This window comes from Symphalangus syndactylus, chromosome 13 (assembly GCF_028878055.3).
Source record: "Symphalangus syndactylus isolate Jambi chromosome 13, NHGRI_mSymSyn1-v2.1_pri, whole genome shotgun sequence".
Taxonomy (NCBI): Eukaryota; Metazoa; Chordata; class Mammalia; order Primates; family Hylobatidae; genus Symphalangus; species Symphalangus syndactylus.
In genome coordinates this window covers 28,800,570-28,825,163 of record NC_072435.2, presented here as the reverse complement: position 1 = coordinate 28,825,163, position 24,594 = coordinate 28,800,570, and the positions used below count along the sequence as shown (strand labels likewise).

At 57.9% G+C, this 24,594-nt stretch overlaps 3 protein-coding genes across 4 annotated transcripts; 1 reads left to right on the top strand and 2 right to left on the bottom strand.

The window, feature by feature from the left end:
- Window positions 1-772: 772 nt before the first annotated feature.
- PTH2 (parathyroid hormone 2) lies at window positions 773-2,441 on the bottom strand. The gene is made up of 3 exons (XM_055237348.2): window positions 2,019-2,441; window positions 1,795-1,919; window positions 773-1,226 (listed from the first exon to the last, which is right to left on the bottom strand). Exons 2-3 carry the CDS (start codon window positions 1,914-1,916, stop codon window positions 1,052-1,054), a joined length of 297 nt encoding a protein of 98 aa, XP_055093323.1. The 5' UTR covers window positions 1,917-1,919; window positions 2,019-2,441; the 3' UTR covers window positions 773-1,051.
- A 1,488-nt stretch (window positions 2,442-3,929) lies between these two features.
- Window positions 3,930-7,374, top strand: GFY (golgi associated olfactory signaling regulator). Its single transcript, XM_055237298.2, has 4 exons — window positions 3,930-4,064; window positions 4,728-6,184; window positions 6,333-6,506; window positions 7,006-7,374. Exons 2-4 carry the CDS (start codon window positions 5,002-5,004, stop codon window positions 7,203-7,205), a joined length of 1,557 nt encoding a protein of 518 aa, XP_055093273.1. The 5' UTR covers window positions 3,930-4,064; window positions 4,728-5,001; the 3' UTR covers window positions 7,206-7,374.
- A 748-nt stretch (window positions 7,375-8,122) lies between these two features.
- On the bottom strand, window positions 8,123-20,746 carry SLC17A7 (solute carrier family 17 member 7). 2 transcript variants are annotated; one of them, XM_055237297.2, is made up of 12 exons: window positions 20,706-20,746; window positions 15,146-15,398; window positions 13,766-13,884; window positions 13,365-13,479; window positions 13,199-13,286; window positions 12,636-12,722; window positions 12,402-12,544; window positions 11,495-11,644; window positions 11,202-11,334; window positions 10,062-10,172; window positions 9,739-9,866; window positions 8,123-9,536 (listed from the first exon to the last, which is right to left on the bottom strand). In XM_055237297.2, the coding sequence occupies exons 1-12, from the start codon at window positions 20,729-20,731 to the stop codon at window positions 9,243-9,245; spliced, it is 1,647 nt and encodes a 548-aa protein (XP_055093272.1). In that variant the 5' UTR covers window positions 20,732-20,746; the 3' UTR covers window positions 8,123-9,242. The 2 variants fall into 2 exon arrangements, with proteins under 2 accessions (XP_055093272.1, XP_055093271.1); XM_055237296.2 differs by lacking the exon at window positions 20,706-20,746 and adding an exon at window positions 19,738-19,979.
- Window positions 20,747-24,594: the final 3,848 nt, after the last annotated feature.

Sequence of the window (24,594 nt, the reverse complement as noted above, 5' to 3'; positions counted from 1 at the left end):
TCCCGCCCTTTCCCTGTCCTTTTTGGAGCCTGACGCCTGCTCCTCTCTCTTCTCCTGCCTCAGCCTGGCGCCCCGAAGGTCTCCCGAGAAGGAGGCCTGAAGTCAGAAAACCCTGAAAAAAATTGCTGGAGGCTGCTGTGAGAGGAGGAAACCCTTTTCAAATAAAAGCGTTTTGCTACGTAACGGGCGCTGTGCTGAAGTCTTATGAAGTATATCTTATTGGATCCTCGTAACAGATGAAGAAAAGGAGACACAGAGACTGACGTCAAGAAGGTTTTCTCAGTACTACGCAGCTAGATTTGGAGGACCCTGGGTTTGGATGCTAGGGCTGCCTCACACCAGAGCCCGCGATCTTTCCACTGTTCCTGGGGAGAAGTCTGGAAGTGATGGGAGGGAGGAACAGCGAAATTCAAAGATGAGAGCTGGTAGAGAGACAGAAACCTAATGGAAAGAAAAGGAAGATATGAAGGAGTCAGGCAGAGGAAAAAGGAAAATAGAAAGTGATGGAGAAGGGAAGGAAGAGTTTCAGAGGCAGAAGGAGAATACAGAGAGGAGGCAGAGATTCCCAGAAGACCAGAAAGCCAAAGGGGCGAAAGGGGAGATAACCACAAGGACCCAGGGAGACGGGGACACATACCCAGAGAGGAAAGAGACCCAGAGAAGGGGACAGAGACGGAGGAGGACAGAGACCTTGGAGATTACAGAGAACCAGAGAGAAGGGGACAGAGACGGGGGTAGGGAGGGACGGGGCCCAGAATGAAAGGAGGGGACAGAGCGGGGGTGGGGGGCGATAGGGAAGCAGAGATCCAGAAATAGGAAAGAAGCCAGCTTCCTGGACAAAGACAGGCAGAGAAACGGAATTGAGGAAAGAAAATAGAGTGGGGACTGAGGGGAGAGATGCCAGAGTGGCCGACACAGAGTCCTGTCTCTTTTCTACCCCCCATTTCCAGCCCCGCGCCCCCAGCCCAACGCACACGCAGGTCGCGCAGGAACGAGGCGCAGTCCGGAGCGCAAGGCATGGTCTTTATTAAGATGGGGACGGGCAGCGCGCTCAGGGCGCATCCAACACCAGCAGCTTGTGCATGTACGAGTTCAGCCAGTGGCGGCGCTCGAGGGCGGCCAGCAACCGCGCGCGCTCCCGGAAGGCCGCGTCGTCCGCCAGCGCCAGGCTCCTGCGCGGCCGGGGGGTGGCGGGATCCGCCCAGGCCCGTCCTGGGGGGCGGAGGCTGTGGAGAGACGCGGTGACGGCGCGTCCAGACCCGCTCTTGCCGCCGCCTGTCCTCCCCGCGGTCTAACTCGAAGCCCTGTTACTGCCCAGTCCTGGAGTGACTCGGTCCGGCTCCCCCTGTCTCTCTCGTTCTCTGTGTGGGTCTCTGTCTCTCTGCTCACCAGGTTCGAAACTCCCCAGGTACTGAGACCGAGTCTGATGCACTTGTCCGCCCACAGCGCTCGGCGCATAGCCAGACGCACACCAAGAACCCAATAAACGTTGCTCAAAGAATGAATCCGTTTCTGCAACGACTCCTTTCGAGCCTCTCCATGCATTTCTCGGGATCTGTCTTTCTGTGTCTCTTTCCCTTGCTGATTTTCTGTCCATTTCCCGCACCACCACCACCACCAAACCCTTCTCCCGCCTTCCCCCGCCCCTAGTCTCTGTCTTCTCGCTGGGTCTCGGTCGCCCTCTCTTTGGGCTTCTGTCCCGCTTTCTGGGTCTTCCGTCCCCTTTCTCTTTGGTTCTCTTCCCACTTCTCCAAGTTCCCACCCCTCCCTGGGAGTTCTGGGCCTGGCACCTACCTGAGGACCCCGACCGGACGCAGGGCGACTCCCGAGGCAGTGCGGACGCCCCAGGGCACCAGCAGCAGCAGCAGCAGCAGCAGCCGAACCCGAGGGCTCCTGGACACCTGGCGGGTCTCCATCACCTGTGGAGAACCAGAAAGGGGCTCAGTGGGGCTGCATCCCGGCCCAGAACCCCGGGCCCCACCATGCACCCACCCCCAGCTTCCCGCACGGTCCCCTACCGTGCAGTGGGCTGGGGCAGCGATGCTGGCAACCCCCTTATATCGCCTCCGCAGCCCCCGCACCGGGCAGTGACGCAGGCCGGGGGGCCGGGGGCGCGGGGTCACCCCCTCCCCAGGCTCATTAGGAGCTGCCAGCGGTAATGAGGAGCCGGGGGTGGGGGACCTGCCGCTGCCTTGGCCGCCACCAACTAATTGGGACCAGAAGCTGGACCTGAGACGAGGGAGGGGGAGAGACAGACAGACAGAGAGGTGGATACAGGGGGTGTGTCAGAGGGCTATAAATAGAGACTGGCGGAAGGACCGTCAGAGGAACAGAGACACAAAGAGAAGGACAGAGTGGCCGAGGAAGAAATAGAAAGAAAGGGAACGACAGAAAAAGAAAGGAAAAGGAAGAAAACAAGAAAAGAGAGCGAAGGAGATGGAAACGAACAGTCAGCTGGAGGTGGAGGAGGGAAAGAAAAGGCTCTCAGAAAGACAGACGGAAATGGAAGGACGTCCTGGTCTGGACGGAGCTGCCCAGAGATAAATACAGCAGAGAGAGGCCCAGAAAGATCGAGGGCGAGATGCCGGGCCGGGGGGAGGCAAGAAATGGCAAAGGGTACGTGTGGCAGGAGTGTGAGGACAGGAAAAGTGACAGACCACATCAGAAAAGCCTCAGAGAGAGTGCGAAGAGGGGAAAACAGACAGGGCTCCTAGGCTGCCCTGAGGATGTGTCTAAGCCCTTATCTGGGAGGAGTTTGGGGGTGCTGCGAAGATTAAAGCCCAGTCCTCCTCACACTGACTCTTTTTGTGTGTGTGTTTGTCCGTTTGAGATGGAGTCTTGCTCTTGTTGCCCAGGCTGGAGTGCAATGGCACTATCTCGCCTCACTGCAACATCCACCTCCCAGGTTCAAGCCATTGTCCTGCCTCAGCCTCCCGAGTAGCTGGGATTACAGGTGCCCACCATCACGCCCAGCTAATTTTTGTATTTTTAGTAGAGATAGGGTTTTGCCAAACTGTTGGCCAGGCTGGTCTTGAACTCCTGACCTTGTGATCTGCCTTCCTTGGCCTCTCAGAGTGTTGGGATTACAGGCGTGAGCCAGCACACCCAGTCCACACTGACTCTTAAGAGGGGCCTCAGCCAGGTGCCGTGGCTTATGCCTGTCATCCCAGCACTTTGGAAGGCCGAGGCGGGTGGATCACTTGAGGTCAGGAGTTCGAGACCAGCCTGGCCAACGTGGCGAAACTCCTTCTCTACAAAAATACATAAATTAGATGTGGTGTAATCCCAGCTTAGGGAGGCTGAGGCAGGAAAATCGCTTGAATCCGGGAGGCAGAGGTTGCAGTGAGCCGGGATCGCACCACTGCACTCCAGCCTGGGCAACAGAGTGAGACTCTGTCTCAAAAAAAAAAAAAAAAAAAAAAAAAAATTAAAAAAGGGGCCTTTATACACAGTGAGGAGAAGATGGGCAAAACTTGGAAGTCCTACAGAGCAGTAGTAATTTGGGATGTGGGAACTTGGGCTCCTAGTTTCCTAGGAAGGTGGTGGCAGAAGCTTGGACTCCTGAGTCTAAGAGTGGATGGGACAGGGACCCAGATTCCTATGTTCTGGGGGAGGAGGAGGCTGGGGACTTGGATTCCTGAATCTGAGGAAGGAAGGAGCTAGAGGACTGGAGTTCTGAGTCTGGGGGGAGGGCGCTGGGGGATACAACTTAGGGGACTTGAAATAGGAAGGTACCAGGGAACTAGACTCCTGGGATTTCAGCAGGAGAGGGTAGAGGGCCAGGACCACTGGTTTCAAAAAAATAGTTTGGGCCACATCTCCACTTGATCATTCCAGTCTCTAATTCCCTTCCCCACCCCAGAGACAATGTCCTTTACTTCTGTCCCTTTAAGAATCTAAATCTGTCGCTAGGCTCCCAGGATCCCCTGGGAGGGGGTCAGGTGCATCACCTGTGTGCCCCTGAGACCCTACCTCCCACCGCCCTGCCCAGATCCATTCTGCAGCATTCACCGTTCTCTGCATCCAGCTGTGCTCATCTGCTGTTACCTTGGACACCAGAGCAGGTAAGAGACCCCAGGACCTCAAGTAAGCCTGTCCCATCGATGTGTCAGCCGCCTCCACCTCCACCTGAACACAGACCTATGCTTCTCTGCCCAGACTAGCCCCGGAGATGCTGAAATCCTAGCTCCATCTTCAATAACAGACTTGAGAGTCCTGCCCCAAAGCTCTCTTCTTCGAGTCCCTACCCCTCCACCCTGCAGAGCCCAGATCCCAGACCCTATTTCTGGAGGACTCAGAGCTCCCAATTCCTTTCTAACTCAGGAACCAAGAGCTCAAGGCCTCTTATCTCCTTTCACCCCTGCAATCCAGCCCCCAAACCTTGCTCCCTCAAAATTCTAGGCATCTGAACTTCCAGCCTTCTCCTCCCTAAGGAACCAAGAGCCAGGAACCTCAGCCCCCTCACCCTGCAAGACCCAGGAGTCTGAACCCCCAGCAACCTTCTTAACCCAGAGCCCAAACGTCTCCCTCCTCCCTCAAATCCATGAGTCCAGCCCTCAGCCCTCAGGAGCCTCCTGTAGTGTAAACAACTGTTGAGTCAAGGTGTCCCGGGGGACCTCGGAGAGGAAGGAGATCCCATGTCCCCTCGAAGGCCTGACACTCTCCAAAGTCGAAGTCGAGGAGATCTGGGGGCCTGGAGAAGTGTCGTTCTTTCCCAATTTTTCTAGGACCCCTCGGTGAAACAGATAAGGAAATTAACTACGACTCCCAAGAAGCCCCGCGCCTCAGTCTCCCTTGCCTACCTCGGCCATCGCCCCACAAGACTCCAAGGGACTTGCGATTGGATTCTTCTCCCATCCCTGGCGCCAAGCTGGGCCCCGGACGTGGTCCACCTGTGGTCCAGTGGGCGTGGCCTCGGGGAGTGGGCGGGGCTCCTGGGAGCCTTCGGCCTTAACCCCTTCTTTCCCGCTCCCCCTGCAGCTATAGGTATCTCCCAGAGCTATGAAATCATTCAGCCGGATCCTCTTCCTCGTCTTCCTCCTCGCCGGCCTGAGGTCGAAGGCCGCTCCCTCAGCTCCTCCGCCTTTGGGCTCTGGCTTTCCGGACACGGCCCACCCCTCTGAGACCTGCCCTCTGAAGGATGCTTCTGAAAATTCCACACGAGATCGCCTTAACCCAGAATTTCCTGGGACTCCTTACCCTGAGCCTTCCAAACCACCTCATATGGTTTCCCTGGAAACCTTCCCACTTGACGTCACTGAGACCCCCAACCCTGACCTCCGAGAAACCCTGCACCCAGAGTCTCCTGAGACCCCCAAAGCTGACTCACTTACAACCTCAATATCAGAATCCCTGGACATCCCCAAAACTAACCTCTCCAAAATGACACACCCAGAGTCTTCTGAGACCCCCACACCTGGCCCAACTGAAATGCCACACCCAGGATCCCCTGAGACCCCCAAACCTCACTTCTCCAAAACTTCACGCCCAGAATTTCCTGAGACCCCAAACACTGACCTTATGCAAACTATATCCCAAGAATCCCCACAGATTCCCCAGCTTAATGCCACTGAAATCTCACAGGCAGAACTCCCTGAGACCTCAAACACTAATCCTACCAAGACCCCTGACCCCAAATCCCCAGAAACCCATGACCTCACCTCCACTGAGACCCCGAACTCTAAATTTCTCCAAGCTCTCCATCCTGACCCTTCTAAAACCCCCCACCCAGAATCCCATGTGACCCACAATCCCAGCCCCACCGAAATTTCCCAAACAGAATTCCCCACAACCTACTACCAAAATGCAACAGATGTGCCCAGGACCTCCGACCCTCAAATCTCCACTAGTCTCTACCCAGAAACACCTGCGCCCTTCAAGGATGACGCCACTGCTCTAAATGGGCTGTCCCTGAATCCCAAACCAGAAACCCCTGCAGCCATCCAGCCCCACTCCCCAAAATTGCCCACTTCAGATTCTCCAGGAAAGGTTGAGCTGAAGGCCCCCCAGAACTCTGGCCCTAAGGAGTCCAACGCCCCTCCTCCCTCAGCCCGGATTGCAGGTCCCCCTGCTCTTCCAGGGCGCCCCAGTCAGTTGGCCCCTGACACTCTGCGGGCACCCCAGAGGCACAGCCGAGGTGAGGGAGTCAACACCATCATCGTGGTGGAGCGAGTGAAGGAGACCGGTGAGGGGCAGGAGTCGGACTCCTGAGTCTGAGGGAGGGGCTGGGGGCCTGGACTCCTGGGACTGAGGGAGAAGGGTTTGGGAACAGGAATTCCTGGGTCTGAGGGAGGAGGGGGTTAGGAGCTTAGATTGCTGGTATCCCCCTTCAGGCGTGACTCTCGTGGGGCGACCACGTGGCGCAGCAGGCGGGGCCCTCTGCCTGTTCTTCGCGGGGACCGCGCTGCTGATCGGCATCTTTGTGCTGCTGTGGTGTCTCTACCGCCGGGCAGCTCGACAGCGGCCCTTCGCACATCACCGGCTTCCGGACGACGCAGATGAACCGGGTGAGCGCCCTGCCCCTTGAATGCCTGCACTTTTCCATAACCTGGTCTCTCCCGGCACTTTAGGGCGCCCAGCCAAACAAGCACAGGTCCCCCACCCAAGGTCAGTGAAAGCCCTGGCTCTTCCATGGCCACGTCCAGCCCCCTAAATGTCTGCAATTTCACACAAGAGTCCCGTGCTGCTCCCAATGCGATTGGAAACGGCTTCAGGCCCGGAGCCTGCCGTCCCCGCCAGCCCCGCCCCTGCCCCTCCAGGTGCGCGGCCAGGAGCCCTGCACTTCCCGCCCTCCATTGCAAGCCCCGCAGCTGCTGCTCGGACACCACGCCTCCTGGTTTCTGCAGCGGCCCTACCCTTTTTATTGAAAACTCAGTTCAAATGCAGAATCGGAATCCTTTCTCCGGCCTCCCGATTGGTCAGCCGCACAAAAAGGGCCCTGGAGATGACCTGGAAGGGGGCCTGGAGGGTCAGCCCAGAGACGACCCCCTCCCTTTGCTCCCACAGTTCTGCATTTGGACGCCCCGAAAGACCCCTACGACCTCTACTTTTATGCGCCGGATACCTGGGTCCCTTCCCACATCTCCACCAAGCAGCCCCCGCCCACACCTCCGCTGCCACCAAAGCTGCCCCCGCCGCCCCGCGGGGGTCGCCCGCAGCGTCTGGAGGCCCTGTCCCCCGCCACGCTCCCCAACAACTTCGTGTGAGCCCCACCGAGTTCTGCCGGACCTGCACATCCCCACAGTGAAGGAAAACCGTGCGCTTCTGGCATGCTTAGCTAGAGTAGTCTCCCGGATAAAGGGTCTAATATACAGAGATGCTTGCGCTGTGATCAGAGAACAAGGTCTGAGACCGAATATATATCATGTTCCGATGGCTAGACCCCTCGTCTGGCCTGAGACCTGGGGTGGGAGGGGGCTGGAGTCTGAGACCGCTGAAACTTAGGGAGGAGGGGCTGGGGCCTGGACCCCTGGGTCTGAGGGAGGAGGGGCTGGGGGCCTGGACCCCTGGGTCTGAGGGAGGAGGGGCTGGGGGCCTGGACCCCTGGGTCTGAGGGAGGAGGGGCTGGGGGCCTGGACCCCTGGGTCTGGGAGAGGAGGGGCTGGGGATCTGGACCCCTGGGTCTGAGGGAGGAGGGGCTGGGGGCCTGGACCCCTGGGTCTGAGGGAGGAGGGGCTGGGGGCCTGGAACCCTGGGTCTGAGGGAGGAGGGGCTGGGGGCCTGGACCCCTGAGTCTGAGGGAGGAGGGGCTGGGGCCTGGACCCTGGGTCTGGGAGAGGAGGGGCTGGGGGCCTGGACCCCTGGGTCTGGGAGAGGAGGGGCTGGGGGTCTGGACTCCTGAGTCTGAGAGAGGAGGGGCTAGGGCCTGGACCCCTGGGTCTGAGCGGGGAGGGGCTGGGGGCCTGGACCCCTGGGTCTGGGGGAGGAGGGGCTGGGGCCTGGATCCCTGGAACTGAGGAAGGAGGAGCTGGGGGCCTGAACTCCTCGGTCTGAGGGAGGAGGGGCTGGGGCCTGGATCCCTGGAACTGAGGAAGGAGGAGCTGGGGGCCTGAACTCCTCAGTCTGAGGGAGGAGGGGGCTGGGGACCAGGACGTCTGTGACCTCCACAGCCAAGAACAACTGAGCCTGTACACCAAAGCTTTTATTGGGAGTGGGGCAGGGCAGGATTTACAGTCACAGAGACAGAGACACAAAGACACAACCCTGCACTGGGAAAAAACACCCCTGTCTCCTGCCCCATTCCCTTTCATGGGATTCTGTGACTTCTCTATAGGTTCCCCAAATTCTAAGCTGAAAGAGGGGTGTCTGAGAGGGGAAGGATCCCAGATTTTGAGTCATTAAGCCCCTGAGGGACACAACAAATGGCCGCTGAGAAACTGAGGGTAGTTCGAAACCACCCAGGAGAATAAAGTGCGAGGAATTGGGGAGGGGGCATCACGAAACCACCATGGGGGAGTTCAATGGTGGTGGCTTCAAACCTTTGAGTTCATGGACTGGAGCAGCCACTATTTAGACCTGAAAACCAGGTCAGAAAAAGTGCACGGGGGTGGAGAGGCATATTGTTAAAATTGAGATTTTGGTTGTTTCCCCAGACATTATGCTAAGCGAGGGAGAAGAGGGGCTTGGGAAATTTGGTGCTTTCGCAGAATCTGCTGGTAGGGGAGATGTGAAGTGGGCGAGGAAGGGGGGACTTGAAACCGCCATTTTCCCTCAGAAACGCTGGTGAGAATCAATCCCTGGAACGGCGGGGACGAGTAATTGGTTAAACCAATCTGGAAGATGCAGAACAGAGTTGGGAGAGATTTGAAACTTCTAGAGGAGGACCTTGAATTTTTCTGAAAGGAGAGGGGAGCTGAGTGATCTCAAGGGTTAGCCTGAGAGTCCCTGGAGATAAAGGAAAGCGGGGGGTGGGGGTGCCTCAAAACCACAAGAGAGAGTAAGAGGTTGAACTGTCCATTCAAATAAAGCCCTGAAAGGAGAGATTTGAAACCACTGAGGCAGAACGGGTGGAGAGGGAACCTTTAGGGGAATTTGGGTATCCTTGAAACTGTCAGTCTGCAGCTTCACTACCCCTGAGAGGCAACTGGGAAGGAAAGAGGATTTGACAGCACTGGGAACAAGGGAGAGTGCTTCTTAGGCCTGAGGCAGGACAGAGAGGAGCGGGGTTCCTTGACACTGTCACTCAGGCCGGAGATGAGTGGAGTGCAGGTCCTGGAAACTGCCATTCAGTGGGAGGCACATGGTCAGTAGTCCCGGACAGGGGGTGGGGGCCTGGGGGGCTGAAATGTGCTGTGTGTGGCCCCATAGGAGGGCGGTGGTGCAGGGGGTGCCCCCGGGGGCTCAGCCTCATCCTCCATTTCGCTGTCGTCACTGCCAGCCAGCTGGTCATGGCCAACGAAGCCACACTTCTCCTCGCTCATCTCCTCAGGCTCTGCCCACGGCTGCTTCTCTCCCGAAGCAAAGACCCCGTAGAAGATGACACCTCCATAGTGCACCAGGGAGGCAATTAGGAACACGTACTGCCACTCCTCCCGAGTCTGCAGGGGACAATAGGGCTGAGGTCAAATGGGAGGACAGAGAAACAGAGGCGGAGAGAGGGGGAGGCCTAGAGGAAGGGAGGCAGAGACCCAGAGAGGCTGAAAAGGCAGGGATGGCACCCCAGAGACAGTGCCACCACGTGGTCAGTTAGGTACCAAGCACACACTCGGAGGGCGACTGCGTCAGGACTGCGGCACCGACCTTGTGCTTAGTCATGGCCCCCACGATGATGGGGCACACCATCCCCGACAGTGTGCCCACGCCATTGGAGATGCCCATGAGGATGCTGGCGTAGCGCGGGGCTATGTCCAGGTGGTTCACGTTGAACCCTAGCGGAGAGACAAGTCGGAAGGCGTCACACCGGAATCTCACTCGACTGATTCCCACTGGGACGTTCTCAAACTTCTCCCCTCCCGGCCACTCATGTTCCACCTTTTGTGAGGCTGAGAGGCCCCGTTCCTGAACCAGGAAGTTCCCTACAGAGCTGACCAGAGTCCCCCAAGCTGCGGATCCGCGGTTCTCACCAGAGATGGCGAAGCCGCTGAAGCCCACGGCTAGGACCAGGAAGGAGATGGCCACGCCCTTGGAGTGCGAGTAGCCGACCACCAACAGCAGCGTGGCTTCCATGCCGAAGCCTACGGGGCGGGGGGGCCGCGTCTCCTGAGTGTCGGCCGGAGCGGGGCGCAGGCTGCCCCACACCGCCCTTCCAGACCTGCCCCAGCCCCAAACCGCCTCTGTCCGCCCCAGTCTGGCCACCTCCACGCCCAGGCCTCCTCGCGCCCTCCACGCCACCCGCGCCCATAACCAGGCCCCTACTTCTCCAAGACCCAGCCCTGACCACGCCCACCAGCTCCATCGCCCCTCCCGTAGCACCACCCCTTGACTAGGCCACTCCCTGAACACGCAGGATCCCTGCTGTGCACATTCACACCTTCCCCTCGATCCCCACTCATGAGTTTTGTTTTTTTTAATTTTTGATTTTTTTTTTTTAAGAGACAAAGTCTCACGATGTTGCCCAGGCTGGTCTCAAACTCCTGAGCTCAAGTGATCCACCGGCCTTCGCCTCCGAAAGTGCTGGGATTACAGGGGTTAGCCACCATGCCCTACCTGTTTTTTAATTTTTACTTGTAATTTTAATTTTTCTAGAAACAAAGTCTCGCTCTGTCGCCCAGGCTGGAGTGCTGCGGCGCAATCATAGCTTAGTGCAGCCTCGCACTTCTGGGCTCAGCCTCCCAAGTAGATGGGACCACAGGCGCGCGCCACCACGCCTAGCAAATCTCACTCGTTAGCAGGCCCCTAGACCCTGTCTCTCCAGGTGCCTTACTCATAGCGCCTCTTCACCACCTAGTTCATGTCCTACCACACCCAACTTCGTGCAGGCCTTGTCCCTCCAGGCCCAACTTGGTCTTGCCTCTGCTCCACCCGGGAAGTCTCGCCCACCCTGCCCTTCCACGCGGTGGCCCCTTGGACGGCCGCGTGACAGTCCCTTTCATCCAAGCCTGCCCTTCCCCGGCTCCACCCTGTTGGCCACGACCGTTTGCATAGAAAAGGACTCCTGGGGCAGGCTAGATGGTTTCCACCTGTAACCACTCCCCATCACCTCTCAATCCCGCTCTGCTCCACCCAGGCTGTCCTAGAGCCGGCCCAGGCCCCGCCCCACTCACCTCCGCAGTTCATCAACTTGCGCACGTTGGTGGTGGACATGATGCGGCGGCTCCGCAGGAAGTCCGCGATCTGGCCGCCGATGGGCACGATGATGGTCATGACCAGGTGGGGCAGCGCGGACACCAGGCCTACCTGCGGGAACAGGTGTACAGGGGAGACTAGGGTTCGGGGCCGCCGGCTCGGCGTCTCTGCCCGGTCCGTGCACCACCGGCTCCTCCCTGCCTCGGGATCTCGGCCAGCTCCCTCCCGCCGACCCCTCCGCGACCCCCTGCCCTCTCCTCTTGGCCTGTACCTTGCTGATCTCGAAGCCGAACACTTCTTCGAAGTAGGCGGGCTGGGAGATGAGCAGCAGGTAGAACGTCCAGCTGCGGCAGAAGTTGGCCACGATGATGGCATAGACTGGCATAGACGTGAAGAAGCGCCGCCAGGGAGTGCTAAACTTCTGTGGGGGCGAGGGGAGGGCCGCTAAGACGGAGAGCGGGGCTGAGGGCTTCTCCGCGTCCCTTCAGGGACCACAGTGTAGTTCTGCAGAGACCAAAGGATCCCGACCGCACTGAAACTTCTATGGACCCAAATGCGCGGGCTACACCATGTTGCCGTGGGGACCCAGGGATCCTAGCCTCAAGGTGACACTTGAGTGATGAAGGGGTCCTGGCCCTATGGTAGCCTCTCAGGTCCGCAGGTGTCCGGGCCCCTCAGGGACCTTTTTCTTTATTTTTATTTTTACTTTTTGTATTTTGGATTTTGAGTAGAGACGGGTTCTCGCCATGTTGCCCAGGCTGGTCTGGAACTCCTGGACTCAAGCGCTCCTGCAGCCTCCACCCCCCAAATGTTGGGATATCAGGCGGAAGCCACTGAGCCTGCCCTAGGAGTCTCTGTTTATGCAAAAATGCCCCCAAAATACAGCCTCAACCCAAGGTCTAAGCAAAACCCCCACATTCTAATCCCTTCTCTGCTGGCTTTAACCATGCCCTGTCAGTGGTTCTAATCCTGCTCAACTCCCGACCTAACCCTGCCCCCAGCACCTGAGAATCCCGTCCTCCGCGGGTTGCAACCCGCCTCCTAGGTTCTAGCCCCTCTCTTTGCGTTCCAGTCCCGTCTCCTCTAGAGTCTGCAGGAACCCTCCCTGATCTACACGCTGTGCAGGTTCGTGGCTTGCTATCTCTCCCCGCCCCTTCCCCGAAGATTTGGTCCCGGACCGTGAGGGGGTTCATGAGTTTCGCGCTCTCTCCGATGGCGTCCTCGATGTACTTGCGCTCCTCCTCCGAGATGCTGGGGTGCAGCGCGGGGGACTCGTAGGAGACGAGCAGCCAGAACAGGTACCAGAAGATCCCGAAGCTGCCTGGGGGGGTCAGGATGGGGATGGGAGCGAGGTGAGGACCGGCCCCGCTCCGCCCCAGCGCCACCCGGAACCAGGCATTCGGGTCCCTCACCGTAGACGTAGAAAACAGAGCTCCATCCTGAGTACTGCACAAGGACTCCGGCGAGGGGCATCGCGACCACCGCCCCAGCATAGGAACCTAAGGGGGAGGATGTGGGGGAGAGAACAGGCCCCTCTTCCCTCAGATCAAGGAGTGCGGACCCCCACCACTCCCACCTTTCCAGACACAGAATTACAGGCCACAGCCCCTCCTCCCTCAGACCCAGGAATCCAGGCCTAGCCCCTCCTCCCTCGGACCCAGGAGTCCACGCCCCCAGCTCCTCCTCCCCCAGATCCGGGAGTCCAGGCCCCCAGCTCCTCCTCCCTCAGACCCGGGAGTCCAGGCCCAGCCCCTCCTCTCTCAGACCCAGGAGTCCAGGCCCCCAGCTCCTCCTCACTCAGACCCAAGAGTGCAGGCCTCCAGCCCCCACTCCCTCAGACCTGGGAGTCCAGGTCCAGAGTCTCCCCTCCTCCCTCAGACACAGGAGTTCAGCGTGCCCCCCCCCAGCCCCAACAGTCCAGGCCCCCAGCCCCTCCTCCCTCAGATTCAGGAGTGAGGAGCCCCCTTCCTCTCACCACAAAAGGCTGTGGTCGCCAGGCGACTCCGTTCTAAGGGTGGGGCCCATTTGCTCCAGATCCCATGGCAGGCGGGGTATGTGACCCCCTAAAGAGGAGAAAACCAAGGTCACTGAGAAGAGGCAGGGTCCGAGCGAGGGCAGGGTCATATCAGGCGGGGATTTACCTCTACCAACCCCTGCAGGATCCTCACGAAGATGACACAGCCATAGTGGACGCGGGCAGCTGAGGGGATCAGCATGTTTAGAGTGGATGTTGCCACAATAGCAAAGCCGAAAACCCTGACGGGAAGGGTGAGAGAAAAGAATCCAAGCTATCCAGCCATGCCCGGGATTCTGCCTTTCCCGCCCACAGCAAGCTAGGCCCAGTGGTCCCCAGGACCCCAGGTCCCACCACCTCTCTGACTTCCACTTTCCTCAATCGCAAGCCCCACCTTTCTCTAAGACCCACCCCCAAATCCAGGCTCCTCCCACTTACCAGAGCCAGCCCGCAAATTCAAGACCACGCCCTCTAACTCCACCCACACAACTGTAGTTAACAGCCCACTTTGAGACCCCACCTCTGTACCTGTTGGCTGCAAATTTTTGGCAGATAAATCCTCCCGGAATCTGAGTGACAATGTAGCCCCAGAAAAAGGAGCCGTGTATGAGGCCGACAGTCTCTGGATCCCAGCTGAACTGGGCTTTCTGCGGGCCAAAATGTACATTAAATCCGTCGCCCTGCCCAGGCTCTGCCGCTCCACCAATCAGCACCCACAGACTTAGCGCCTTGCCCTATCAGCAACGAGGAACCCCTCCCACCTCCAAACGCCTGCCAATCAAAGCTCACACTATCTTTTTGTCAATTAAAGTCTACGAACTCCGCTCTTCCACGTTGCTAGGGCCTATGCTGCCTTAACAACGGGGTCCATCACCACCTAGACGCCTTGCTTTGCCTGCTTCCTTGCCTCCATGAAAACCTAGGGGCCCATGTATGATGCTGACTCTCTCCACTTATATCCAGCTTATGAGCGTTTGTGGAGCGACCTGCACAGGGTCCAGGCAGGGAAATGAAACAGCCAAGGGGGCGGACCAGATTGGAAGGGAGCAAGGGGAGGAGCTTCAGGTAGGAGAAAGGCACAAATCAGGCCTCTTTTCTGATGCAGGGGCAAGGCCTATGCTGAAATTAAAATGGGAGAAATGACAGGGCACCGTGGCTCACGCCTGTACTCCCAGGACTGGGAGGCCGAGGCAGGAGGATCGCTTGCGCCCAGGAGTCCAAGACCAGCCTGGGCAACAGAGTGAGACCTTGTCTCTACAAAGATAAAAATAAAAATGTTAGCTGGGTATGCTGGCGCGCGCCTGTGGTCCCAACTGCTCAGAAGGCTGAGGCAGGAGAGTCACTTGAGCCCAGGAGTTCGAGGCTGCAGTGATGGTGCCACTGCACTCCAGCTTGGGCGACAGAGCAATGGCCCCACTGCACCGTAGCCTGGGAGACCCAGTGGGTCTTTAGATAAGGGACAGAACACATGGAGTGGGACGTAGGCAGTGGCAGGTTTTCAAAAAATATCAAATTCAGGGAGGAACCTGAGATGGGACTGAGATTAAATAGATGTGACCCGGGGACATGAGCTTGGGGTACAGGCGTGAGCAAAATTGCTAGTAGGTCCAAAATGGGGCAGGGGCAACCCCTAGGGAACCTGATGTTGGGGCGGACTCTACGTTTTTCAATCAAGCCCCTAGAAATAAGGGCGGGACTTCATTTAGATCAGGACGGGGCTTAGGAAACAGAGGCGGCCCCTAAGGCGAGGTCAGAACTAAGGGGCGCACGGATTGGGCGGAGCTATTCCAGCAGCATTTCGAAAGGGGCGTGGCCTGGGCATCTAGTGGGTGACTGTGACGTCATGGGGACGTAGGCGGAGCTCGGTGAGCGGGGCGGGGCTCTGCAAGGGCTCAGGCCTTGAGCTACCTGCACCACCACGTGGCCCCCGCGGTGGGTCGTGCTGTTATTGACCATGGAGACGATGGCCACGCCCAGGTTGCAGCGGATGCCAAAGCTGATGCAGAAGCCCAGACCACTCATGATGGCGATAATGTAGCGGCGAGGGAGGCCGAAGCAGGTGCAGTCCACCACCGGCGGGTCCCGGGTCTGCGTGGTCACCGGGCGCCCATCCGCACTCAGCTCCAGCGTCTCCGCGCCTTCCTGCCGCTTCTCCAGAAGGCTGCGGGACAGCAAGAGCCAGAGACTCGGAAGTCCAGGCCCCCAGCCCCCTCACCCCCAAGACCAGGATCCAGGGCAAAACCTGCTTTTGAAGATCTAGAATTCTAAGCCCGCACCTCCTCCTTCACCAAGAGTCCAGGTCCCTGGCTCCCTTCGCCCCCCGTGATCCAGAAATCCTCCATCTCCCTGAGACCGGGAATTCAGGTCCCCAGCCCCCTCCTTCTTCACACTGACGATCTTCAAATCCCCCTCTCCCAGCTCTGTCAAATCCTTCAACTCAGGAGATTTAGACCCCAGACAACCCTTTGGGATTCAAGAGCCTGTGCCCCCACTCCGAGGCCCAAAGACTCTCCAGCCGCCTCTCCCGGATAAGAGTCTATTCGAGGAAGGAAAAGGTGCTAAGGAGATGCTTCAGCAAAGGTGTCAAAAGAACAGATGCTTCTCAGCCACGTTTGCTAGGGGGTGGGGAGATGTCCAGGACCCTGGGAATCCAGCAGCCCATCCCAGGCATCCCTAGGGAACCTTGAGTCCAGGCTGTCAGCCTAGGGGGTAGGGAGGGGGAGTGGCGGGTGGTGTCCTGGCAGGGGACAGATGGCCCTGGTAGGGGGATTGGCTCATTCCCCAGCGTGACTCTCGCCCCCGCCCGTTCTGGATCCAGAATCAAGTCTGTGATGACGAAGAGGGTATTTGGAGGGCTGCCTCAAACCCAGGGAGAGGCTGCAGAAAGAGAGAGGTGCCTTCAGACAGGTGGAGAAAGACCCAAAAAGAGGGTGACAGAGATGGGGGGAGTTGTACAGAGGCCCAGAGAGAGGGGTCACAGACAGAAGAAGGGAGAGAGATCCAGTGAAAGGGGGACAGAGATCTAGAGAGGAGGAGACAGAGACCCAGAGAGAAGGAGAGAGAGTAACAGGGGAGCAGAGACCCAGAGAGAGAGGGGAACAGAGACCCAGAGATACAGGGGGACAGAGACCCAGAGATACAGGGGGACAGAGACCCAGAGATACAGGGGGACAGAGACCCAGAGATACAGGGGGACAGAGACCCAGAGACACAGCGGGACAGAGACCCAGAAAGAGGGGGACAGAGACCCAGATAGAGAGGGGGACAGAGACCCAGAGATGGAGGGGTCAGAGACAGAGGATGACAGAGACCCAGAGGGAGGGCGACAGAGACCCAGAGAGAGGGGGAGAGAGACCCAGAAATAGGGGGACAGAGACCCAGAGAGGGAGGAGATGGAAACCTAGCGAAGGAAGCAGACAGAGTCCCAAAGAGGTGCGGGGACAGAAACCCAGGAGATAGGACATAGATGCAGAGAGAAGAGAACAGAGATCCAGAATGCAAGAGAAAGATGGAGAGCCTGGGAGACGGAGGATAGACAGGCTGGGACATGATTTGTGAGGTGCGGCCCGTCTCTGAGGTGGGTAGGCAGCCAGGGGATCGGGCTGGATCCCAGGAAGGGGCTGGAACAGATGGAGGCGAGGGAGACTGGGACGGGGGAGGAAGGAACAGCCAGACGGTCCAGGGGGAGGGAGGTGGAAGAGCTGCGAGAACACAGCAACCCCTCCCCGTCCTAGAACTTAAGGAGGTGGGGAGGGGCAGTTAAGAAACAGGGGTGGGAAAAGCTGGGGAGTGGACAGAACCCAGAAGGAGTAGGAACGGGACCCCAAGAGGAAGAAGACAGAGAGCCAGAGATAGGGGGGATTGAAGCCACTAGGATGAATAGTACAGGATGGCAGAAACTCCCCCCACATCAGAACACGTCACCCAAAGAGATTAGACTTTGACCCAGGTTGACATCAGATGATATTTGACCTTGAAACTCAAGATGTGATTGCAGCCCCTGATATGAGATTCCTTGTTAATATGAGGAGATGTCAGATCTCTAATCAAGGCTGTCTAAACAGGGGGTCTCAGTATACCACATCTATAAAATGGGGACAAGTGCAAAAATGCAAGAGAATAAAGAGGGAACTTCAAGGTGATATCAATCATTTTAGAGCAAGAGGACCAAGGACGCAGAGATGAAGGTGGCCTTGATGCTTTGCAGGGGACAAGGACAGAGAAGGCAGATCCTAGATGCAAATCCCCCTCCCCTCCCTGGATACCCCAAACTCAGGCCTGGGGACTTGGCGATGAGGAAAAGCAACACTTAGGAGGCCATTACCCCAAACCGAGAAGATGTCTCAACTTCTCTCTCTGTCTCTCTCTCTCTCTGCTACTCTCAGGATCTCTGTCCACTCCCCCATGTCTTTGTCTCCTTGTGTCCCTCTGCTCTCTCTTCTCTTCCCATTGTACAACTAAGGAAACTGAGGCTCGGGGAGCTGAAGTGGCACTCCAAGGTCACAGACAAGAACAGCAATGGGACCTGATCCCTTACTGGCCCTAGGCATGCCCCTGCCCAAGACCTGGCTCTCAGAAAGGAGGCACCTTGGGTTCTCATCTCTCTGGCATCCTATTCCCCCATGTCCTTGTTCCAAGTCACCCTGGGTGCAAGGGAGCTCCCCACCAGCTGTGGCATCACTCATCTCAAGGAAGAGCTCCGTTCTAGGCTTGGGAGGGAGACCGACCTGGGTTCAAATCATGGGGCTCATACTCATCCACTGATCTCCCCAACCCCAGGATGGAGCCTCAGTTTCCCCATCTTTGTCTAGAGGATTAAATGAGATCAACCTGTTGTCTCTAATATGGGGTATTCCCCTCTCACTCCAACCATCAGAGCAAACCCCAGGCATTGGAAACAAATGCTTTTCTCTGCGCAAACTCCCTGCCGATGGTCCTGGCCAGAGCCCGGGGGGCCTCTGGGGACCCAAGAGGTATCTCAGAGAGGTGAGAGCCAGGAGAGATTGACTGTGAGAAACCCTAGCACAGATGAGAAACAGAGGCAGAGACTGAGGGAGGGGCCTGAGGAACACATCCCTCCCTCTGCCACCCCCCAGCCCCCTCCACCAGCACGTCTTTCTCTCTCCCTCATTCTCCTGACTTCACACTGATGTATTTTGAGAAACTCGTGAAAGGAGGCGAGAAAAAGGGTGGGGAGGGGCTGGAAAATTGGAAAAAGAAGGGGTGAGGTTATCTCAGCTTCCCCTCCACTGCCAACCTCCGTCACTGCACCATCCTCCTGCCCACCTCCCCCCACTCTGTCCAGCCTTATTCTTGTCTCTCATGTTACTAGAGGGTGGGGTAACTTTGGAGCTAAGAGGTGATCTGCAGCAAGCAAGACAGATGTTAGACTTAGCAAAGGACCCCCATGGCCTAGCGAGGTGGACTGAAGCTCAACGAAAGACAGGGTCAGGGCTGTGGGCCAAGGGGACAGGGCCTGAGGCATGGCGGCAGAGGCATGGTACTGATGAGGCCATCTCCTTCGTGTACTGTGGCCAGATATATTTTTAGGCTTTTCCGCAGCTGAGTAATTTATCTGACTTAGAGCCAAAGCTGGGGTTGGGGGTGAGAGCCTGTGGGGAGGTGTCCAGATTATCCTGAGGGACACTCGGGTCACTGGGGTCATCAACCTGGTTGGGAGGGAGTCCCTCTCAGCCCCAGCCTATATCCTTTGGGAAAGCTGTCCTACTCCAGGAGCCGAAAATTTGGCCTCTAACTCCTTTCTCTCCCAGGGACCCAGGGTGCTCTGACTTCTTCCACCCAGCTTCACCCCCTCAAGGACAATGGGCTATGAGCCCCAATCCGCTTTAGCTGCAGATTAAACTCCATGCCAGACAGAAGCGGAAAAAGACACAGAGAGACGGAGAGACCCATGGTGGGAGAATTAAAACCCAGAGACGGGGACAGGGATCCAGAGAAGTGGGGACCAGAGATTCAGGGAAGAGGAGAGACCCAGAAAGAGGGGGACAGAGACTCCGAGTCAGAGGTTGATAGAGATCCAGTAAGAGCAAGGGCCAGAGAACCAGAGAGAGGGGCACAGAGACGCAAAGAAGCGGAGGCAGACATCTAGGCAGAAGGAGGAGCCCAGAGAGAAGGGAGCGGAGATCTGGAAAAAGAGGGAGACGGAGACCCAGAGAGAAAGGGGGCAGAGACATCCAGAAAGAGACGGGGACAGAGACCCAGAAGTGGTGGGGGAGGGAGCCAGAGACCCGGGAGAGAGGGATTTACAGCACCAGAGAAAGAGTGGAGCCGGGTGGGGTGCAGAAAAATGAACAGGGTAATGGACAAGACTCGACCAGGGAGAACGGCGCCGTCGGAGCCCACGGCAGAAAACTGGACAGATGGGTGGACCCCCATGCCGGGGTATCGCCCGTTCATCTGTCAGTCTGCGCCCAGGTGGGAATTAGCATCCTCCTCAGATCCTCCCACTCTTCTCCTCCCGGGACCCCCGCCAGGCTCACCGGTGCAGCTTCCCGAGAGCACGACCCGCTAGCTTCCGAAACTCCTCCTGGCGGAACTCCATGGTGGCGGCTCCTGCCGCCGGTCACCCCGCCGGTCCCCCCCTCCGATCCCCCCGCCCGCGGGCCCGGGCGGCCGCGTCCGGGTTCCCGGGGTCCGCCCCGGCCCGGCCGGCCCCGCAGCTCCGCTCGGGGGGGAAGGAGGCTGCAAGTGCAGGCGGCCCGGGGGCTGTCACAGGACTCAGAGCCGGGGGCGGGGCGCGGGAGGCCCCGCCCCGGCCCCACCAGGCCCCTCCCCTCGTCTGCCAGACCCGCCCCCTCTCGCAGCCCTTTCATCCTCGTCTTGTCCCCTCCTGAGCCTTCCAAGACCGCGCCTGTGGGTTCTGAACTCACGCCTCCGAGTTCACGCCCCCCAATTCTGTTCCTTCCCCAGGCTACTCCCCCTATCCCTGTTCCATCCCCCCGGCTCCTACCCAGATTTTCTGTCCTCTCCTGAGTTCTCATCCCCATCATTTCTCTCCCCGACTTCTGTTCCCCCTAATTTCGTCCCTTACAATCCTGTCTTCTCTGACTTTCCCTCTGCGTTCATCCTCCAGTTCCTTCACCCCTGGACTCCTTCCCCGCCCCCACCCCGCAATTCCATCCCCATCCCACCTCGTCCCCAGTTCCAATAGTCTCATCCAGGGAGCTCTTTCTTTTCTCATTCAAGGGAAATTCTTTCCCCTCAAGTCCAACGCCTACTTCGATCCACCTGTCGTCCCCGTCTAGTCCCTTTCGCCACCCGGGTTCTTCACTCTTGAGCTCCATCTCCTCCTGAGTTTCCATCTTTCCTCTTTGAATCCCATACTCCTCCAGCTCTATTCTCCCTCCGGCGTCTCTCTCCTCCCTGTTGCATCTCTCCCTGAGTTTCATTCCCTAACCCCAATTTTCTTCCCTCTGGCTTCCGTCCCCCACAGTTATATTTCACACACCCCACCAGTGCCAGCTGCGACCCCATAGTCTCCCCATTGTGTTATTTCTCCCCTCCTCTGAGATCTGTCCGCGCTCTCAATTCTTCCCTAGCTCCGGGGGATCCATTCCGCTATTTGAGTTCTGTCTCCACCCCCTGAGATCTGTCCCCGCCCCCTAAATTGTGATCCGCACCCCCTGGCATCCTCACCCGTCGCTGACCTGAGTTCTGCCCCCGCCCTCTGAGTTCTCTCTACACCGTTGGAGTTGTGTCCCCTTCTCCTAGGATCTGTCCCTGGGATCTGTCCCCGCCCTCTCAGTTCTGTCCTTGCCCCCTGGAATCTGTTCCTGCCATCTGAGTTCTACCCCTTCCCCATAGGATCTGTCTCTGCCCCCTGGAATCTGTCCCCACCCACCGAGTTCTGGCCTCCGTCCCTGGGATCTGTCCCCGCCCTCTGTGTTCTACCCCTGCCCCATGGGATCTGTCCCCGCCCTCCCAGTTCTCCCCGCCCCCAGGATCTGTCCCTACCCTCCCAGTCTTGCCCCGGACCCATGGGATCTGTCCCCGCCCTCCGACTCTGACCCTCGCCACTGGGATCTGTCCTCGACCTCCCAGTCCTGCCTCCGCCCCTGGAATCTGACCCCGCCCACCGAGCTCTGGCCTCCGCCCCTGAGATCTGTCCCCGCCCTCCCAGTCTTTCCCCCGCCCCACGGGATCTCCTTCGCCCACCGCCTCCGCCCCTGGGATCTGTCCCTGCCCTCCTAGTCCTGCTCCCACCCCCGGAATCTGTCCCCGCCCACCGAGCTCTGTCTCTACGCCGGAATTCCAGCGCCGCCCCGTTGGGTAGAGCCCGGCCCTTCCCTGTCCCGGGCCCGCAGACAGGGTCCCGCCCCGCTCCTGTCCTCAGACCAGCCCATCTCCCGGCGCTGAGTCCACCTCCAGATCCGGGCCCCAGGAGGGTGATCCTTTCCCCACTACCTCCCGGCGTCGGGCCGCAAATGCATTTGGTATTAAATTTTCATGATGCGGCCCGCGGTGGGGTGGGAGGAGCAGACGGCGCGTCGGGCGGGCGCCAAGGACGGGGTGGCCGGGAAGCCACTGACCGCCGCAGCCTCTCGCTTCCAGCCCTGACTGGCTGGGTCTCTGGGTCTCACAGTTTTGAGAAACCCCTGGGACCCCAGAACGGAGGACGCTGCGGGTCTGAGGCAGGAGGGAGGTAGGAACCGAGACTCGTGGGGCTGAGGTAGCAGCGCGGGAGCCGCTCACACGCGCCACCCAGTGGCTGCAGAGTCCCCGGCCCGGGTGCGGAGGCGGTGGTTGCGGCTCGGGGCCAGGTGTGAGGGTGGAGCAGATGGTGAAGAGGAGGGAGTGGGAAACGGGCCCCGCCGCTGCCAAAACCTGGGCCTTTGCCGAAACCATCGCCATGGAAACCGAGGAAGGAGGAAAGGACCCAGCCCCACACTTTTTCAGGACCTGGGAATGAGTTACTTGGCCTCCTCCAACGGCTCACGGTCCCAACTACAAGTCCCAGCGGCCTCTGACCCTCAGCGCTCGCTTGAGAAGGGCCGCGCACTCCGAGGGCCTCTGGGAGATGTAGTTCTCCGGGACGATGGGCAGGGATACGTTGCGCCCTCTGGTGGACACGGCGCCCACGTTCGCTCATCCGTTCCGCGGCCGGAAAGACACTACCTGAAGTCACTCCCACTCCGACCTCCTCCCCGTCTTTTCTCCCCCTCCCTCCCAATTCACCCCATTGCAGACACATTGTGCTTGCCTGCCTGCCTTTTCTTTCCTTCCTTCCTTTCTTCCTTTTCTTTCTCTTCTTTTTTCTTTCCTTCCTCTCTCCTTCCTTCTTTTTCTTTCTCCATCTTCCTTCCTTTCCCCTTCCTTCTTCTTTCTTTCCTTCCTTTCCACTTCCTTCCTTCCTTCCTTTTTCTTTCTTTTTTCTTTCCTTCTTTCTTCCTTCTTTCCTTCCTCCTTCCTTCCTTCCTCGTTTCCTTCCTTTTTCAGACAGAGTCTCACTCTGTCGCCCAGGGGCAGCTCACTGCAGTTTCAACCTCCCTGGACTCCCACCTCAGCCTCCCGAGTAGCTGGAGAAAACAGGTGTGCACCACCATTCCCCACTAACTCATATGGTGCTTTGAGCATTTACCACTGAAGTTCCTCCATCTACTGATGATCCTAGGATTCACTAAAGAAGAGGAGGGTATAGACAATCACTTTTTTTTTTTTTTTTTTTTGAGATGAAGTTTCACTCTTGTTACCCAGGCTGGAGTGCGATGGCGCCATCTCGGCTCACAACAACCTCCGCCTCCTGGGTTCAAGCAATTGTCCTGCCTCAGCCTCCTGAGTAGCTGGGATTATAGGCGCCTGCCACCATGCCAGGCTAACTTTGTATTTTTAGTAGAGACAGGGTTTCTCCATGTTGGTCAGACTGGTCTCAAACTCCCGACCTCAGGTGATCCGCCCGCCTTGGCCTCCCAAAGTGCTGGGACTACAGGTGTGAGCCACCATGCCCGGCCTCAACAATCACTTATTAACTCAATAAATATTTATCAAGGCAGGGCGCTCCTGTAATCCCAGCACTTTGAGAGGCTGAGGAGGGCCGATCACTTGAGCTCAGGAGTTCAAGACCAGCCTGGGCAACAGATGGAGACCCCATCTCTACACAAAATATTAAAAAATTAGCTGGGCATGGTGGCACCTGTAGTCCCAGCTACTTGGGAGGCTGAGGCGAAACAATCACTTGAACTCGGGAGGTTGCAGAGTGAGTCAGGATTGTACCACTGCACTCCAGCATGGGCCTAAGAGCCAGACTCTGTCAAAAAAAAAAAAAAAAAGAAAAAACAGAAAAAGAAAGAGAGAAAGGAAGGAAGGAAAAGAAAAGAAAGAAGAAAGAAAGAAACTTCTGCATATGTACTGGGAAGAGGATACAAAGTAGCGGGAACAGCAGAAACTAAGAGATGGGGGAAAATGGGTGTGGTCAGGACACTGTTCAGTATGACTGGGCTCGTTAGAGGAAGAGGTCAAAACTAGGCTGGGCACAGTGGCTCATGCCTGTAATCCCAGCATTTGGGGAGGCCAAGGCAGGAGGATCACTTGAGGCCAGGAACTCAAGGCCAACCTGGGCAACATAGCAAGACCCCATCTCTAAAAAAAATGCAAAAAATAAAATTAGCTGGGCACAGTGGTGCATGCCTGTCATCCTAGCTACTCAGAGGCTGATGTGGGAGGATCACTTGAACCCAGGAGTTCCAGGCCACAGTGAGCTATATGATTGCACCACTGCACTCTATTGACAGAGCGAGACCCTGTCTTTTTTTTTTTTTTTTTGAGACGGAGTTTCACTCTTGTAGCCCAGACTGGAGTGGAATGGCACGATCTCGGCTCACTGCAACTTCCGCCTCAGCCTCCCGAGTAGCTGGGATTACAGGCTTGCGCCACCATGCCCGGCTAATTTTTGTATTTTTACTACAGACCAGGTTTCACCATGTTGGCCAGGCTAGTCTCGAACTCCTGACCTCAGGTGATCCACCCGACTCAGCCTCCCAAAGTGCTAGGATTACAGGCGTGAACCACCGCGCCTGACAACCCTGTCTCTTAAACATAAAAGTGAGCCACGACCCGGGGCTCAGATCACACAGAGCCTTAAGTGCTTGGCTGGGGGGCTTGGACCTTCCGCCAGAGCGGCTGGGGAGCCTCAGGAGGGCTGTGAAGCGGGAAAGTGCAGGGCCAGCTCTGGGGCCTGGGGAGGACTAACAAGGGGAGACTGGAGGCCAGGAGGCTTCAGGGAGGATCCGGGGGAAAGATGAGGCCTGAGCTGGGGCAGTGACTTCTATGGGACTGGAGGGACACAGCCCAATGTCCCTCTTCCCTCCCAACACCCACATATCCCCAGTCAGAGACAGAAC

Bases quoted from the DNA above. Each gene is read 5' to 3' on its own strand.
- GFY (XM_055237298.2), top strand. From the start codon at position 5,002: ATGAAATCATTCAGCCGGATCCTCTTCCTCGTCTTCCTCCTCGCCGGC. The intron at 6,185-6,332 runs GTGAGGGGCAGG...ATCCCCCTTCAG, and splicing joins GGAGCGAGTGAAGGAGACCG to GCGTGACTCTCGTGGGGCGA. The intron at 6,507-7,005 runs GTGAGCGCCCTG...TTGCTCCCACAG, and splicing joins GGACGACGCAGATGAACCGG to TTCTGCATTTGGACGCCCCG.
- PTH2 (XM_055237348.2), bottom strand. From the start codon at position 1,916: ATGGAGACCCGCCAGGTGTCCAGGAGCCCTCGGGTTCGGCTGCTGCTG. The intron at 1,227-1,794 runs GTAGGTGCCAGG...GTCTCTCCACAG, and splicing joins CGTCCGGTCGGGGTCCTCAG to CCTCCGCCCCCCAGGACGGG.
- SLC17A7 (XM_055237296.2), bottom strand. From the start codon at position 19,799: ATGGAGTTCCGCCAGGAGGAGTTTCGGAAGCTAGCGGGTCGTGCTCTC. The intron at 12,545-12,635 runs GTGAGGGACCCG...TGACCCCCCCAG, and splicing joins CTCTGTTTTCTACGTCTACG to GCAGCTTCGGGATCTTCTGG. The intron at 11,335-11,494 runs GTACAGGCCAAG...CTGTTCCCGCAG, and splicing joins TCGGCTTCGAGATCAGCAAG to GTAGGCCTGGTGTCCGCGCT.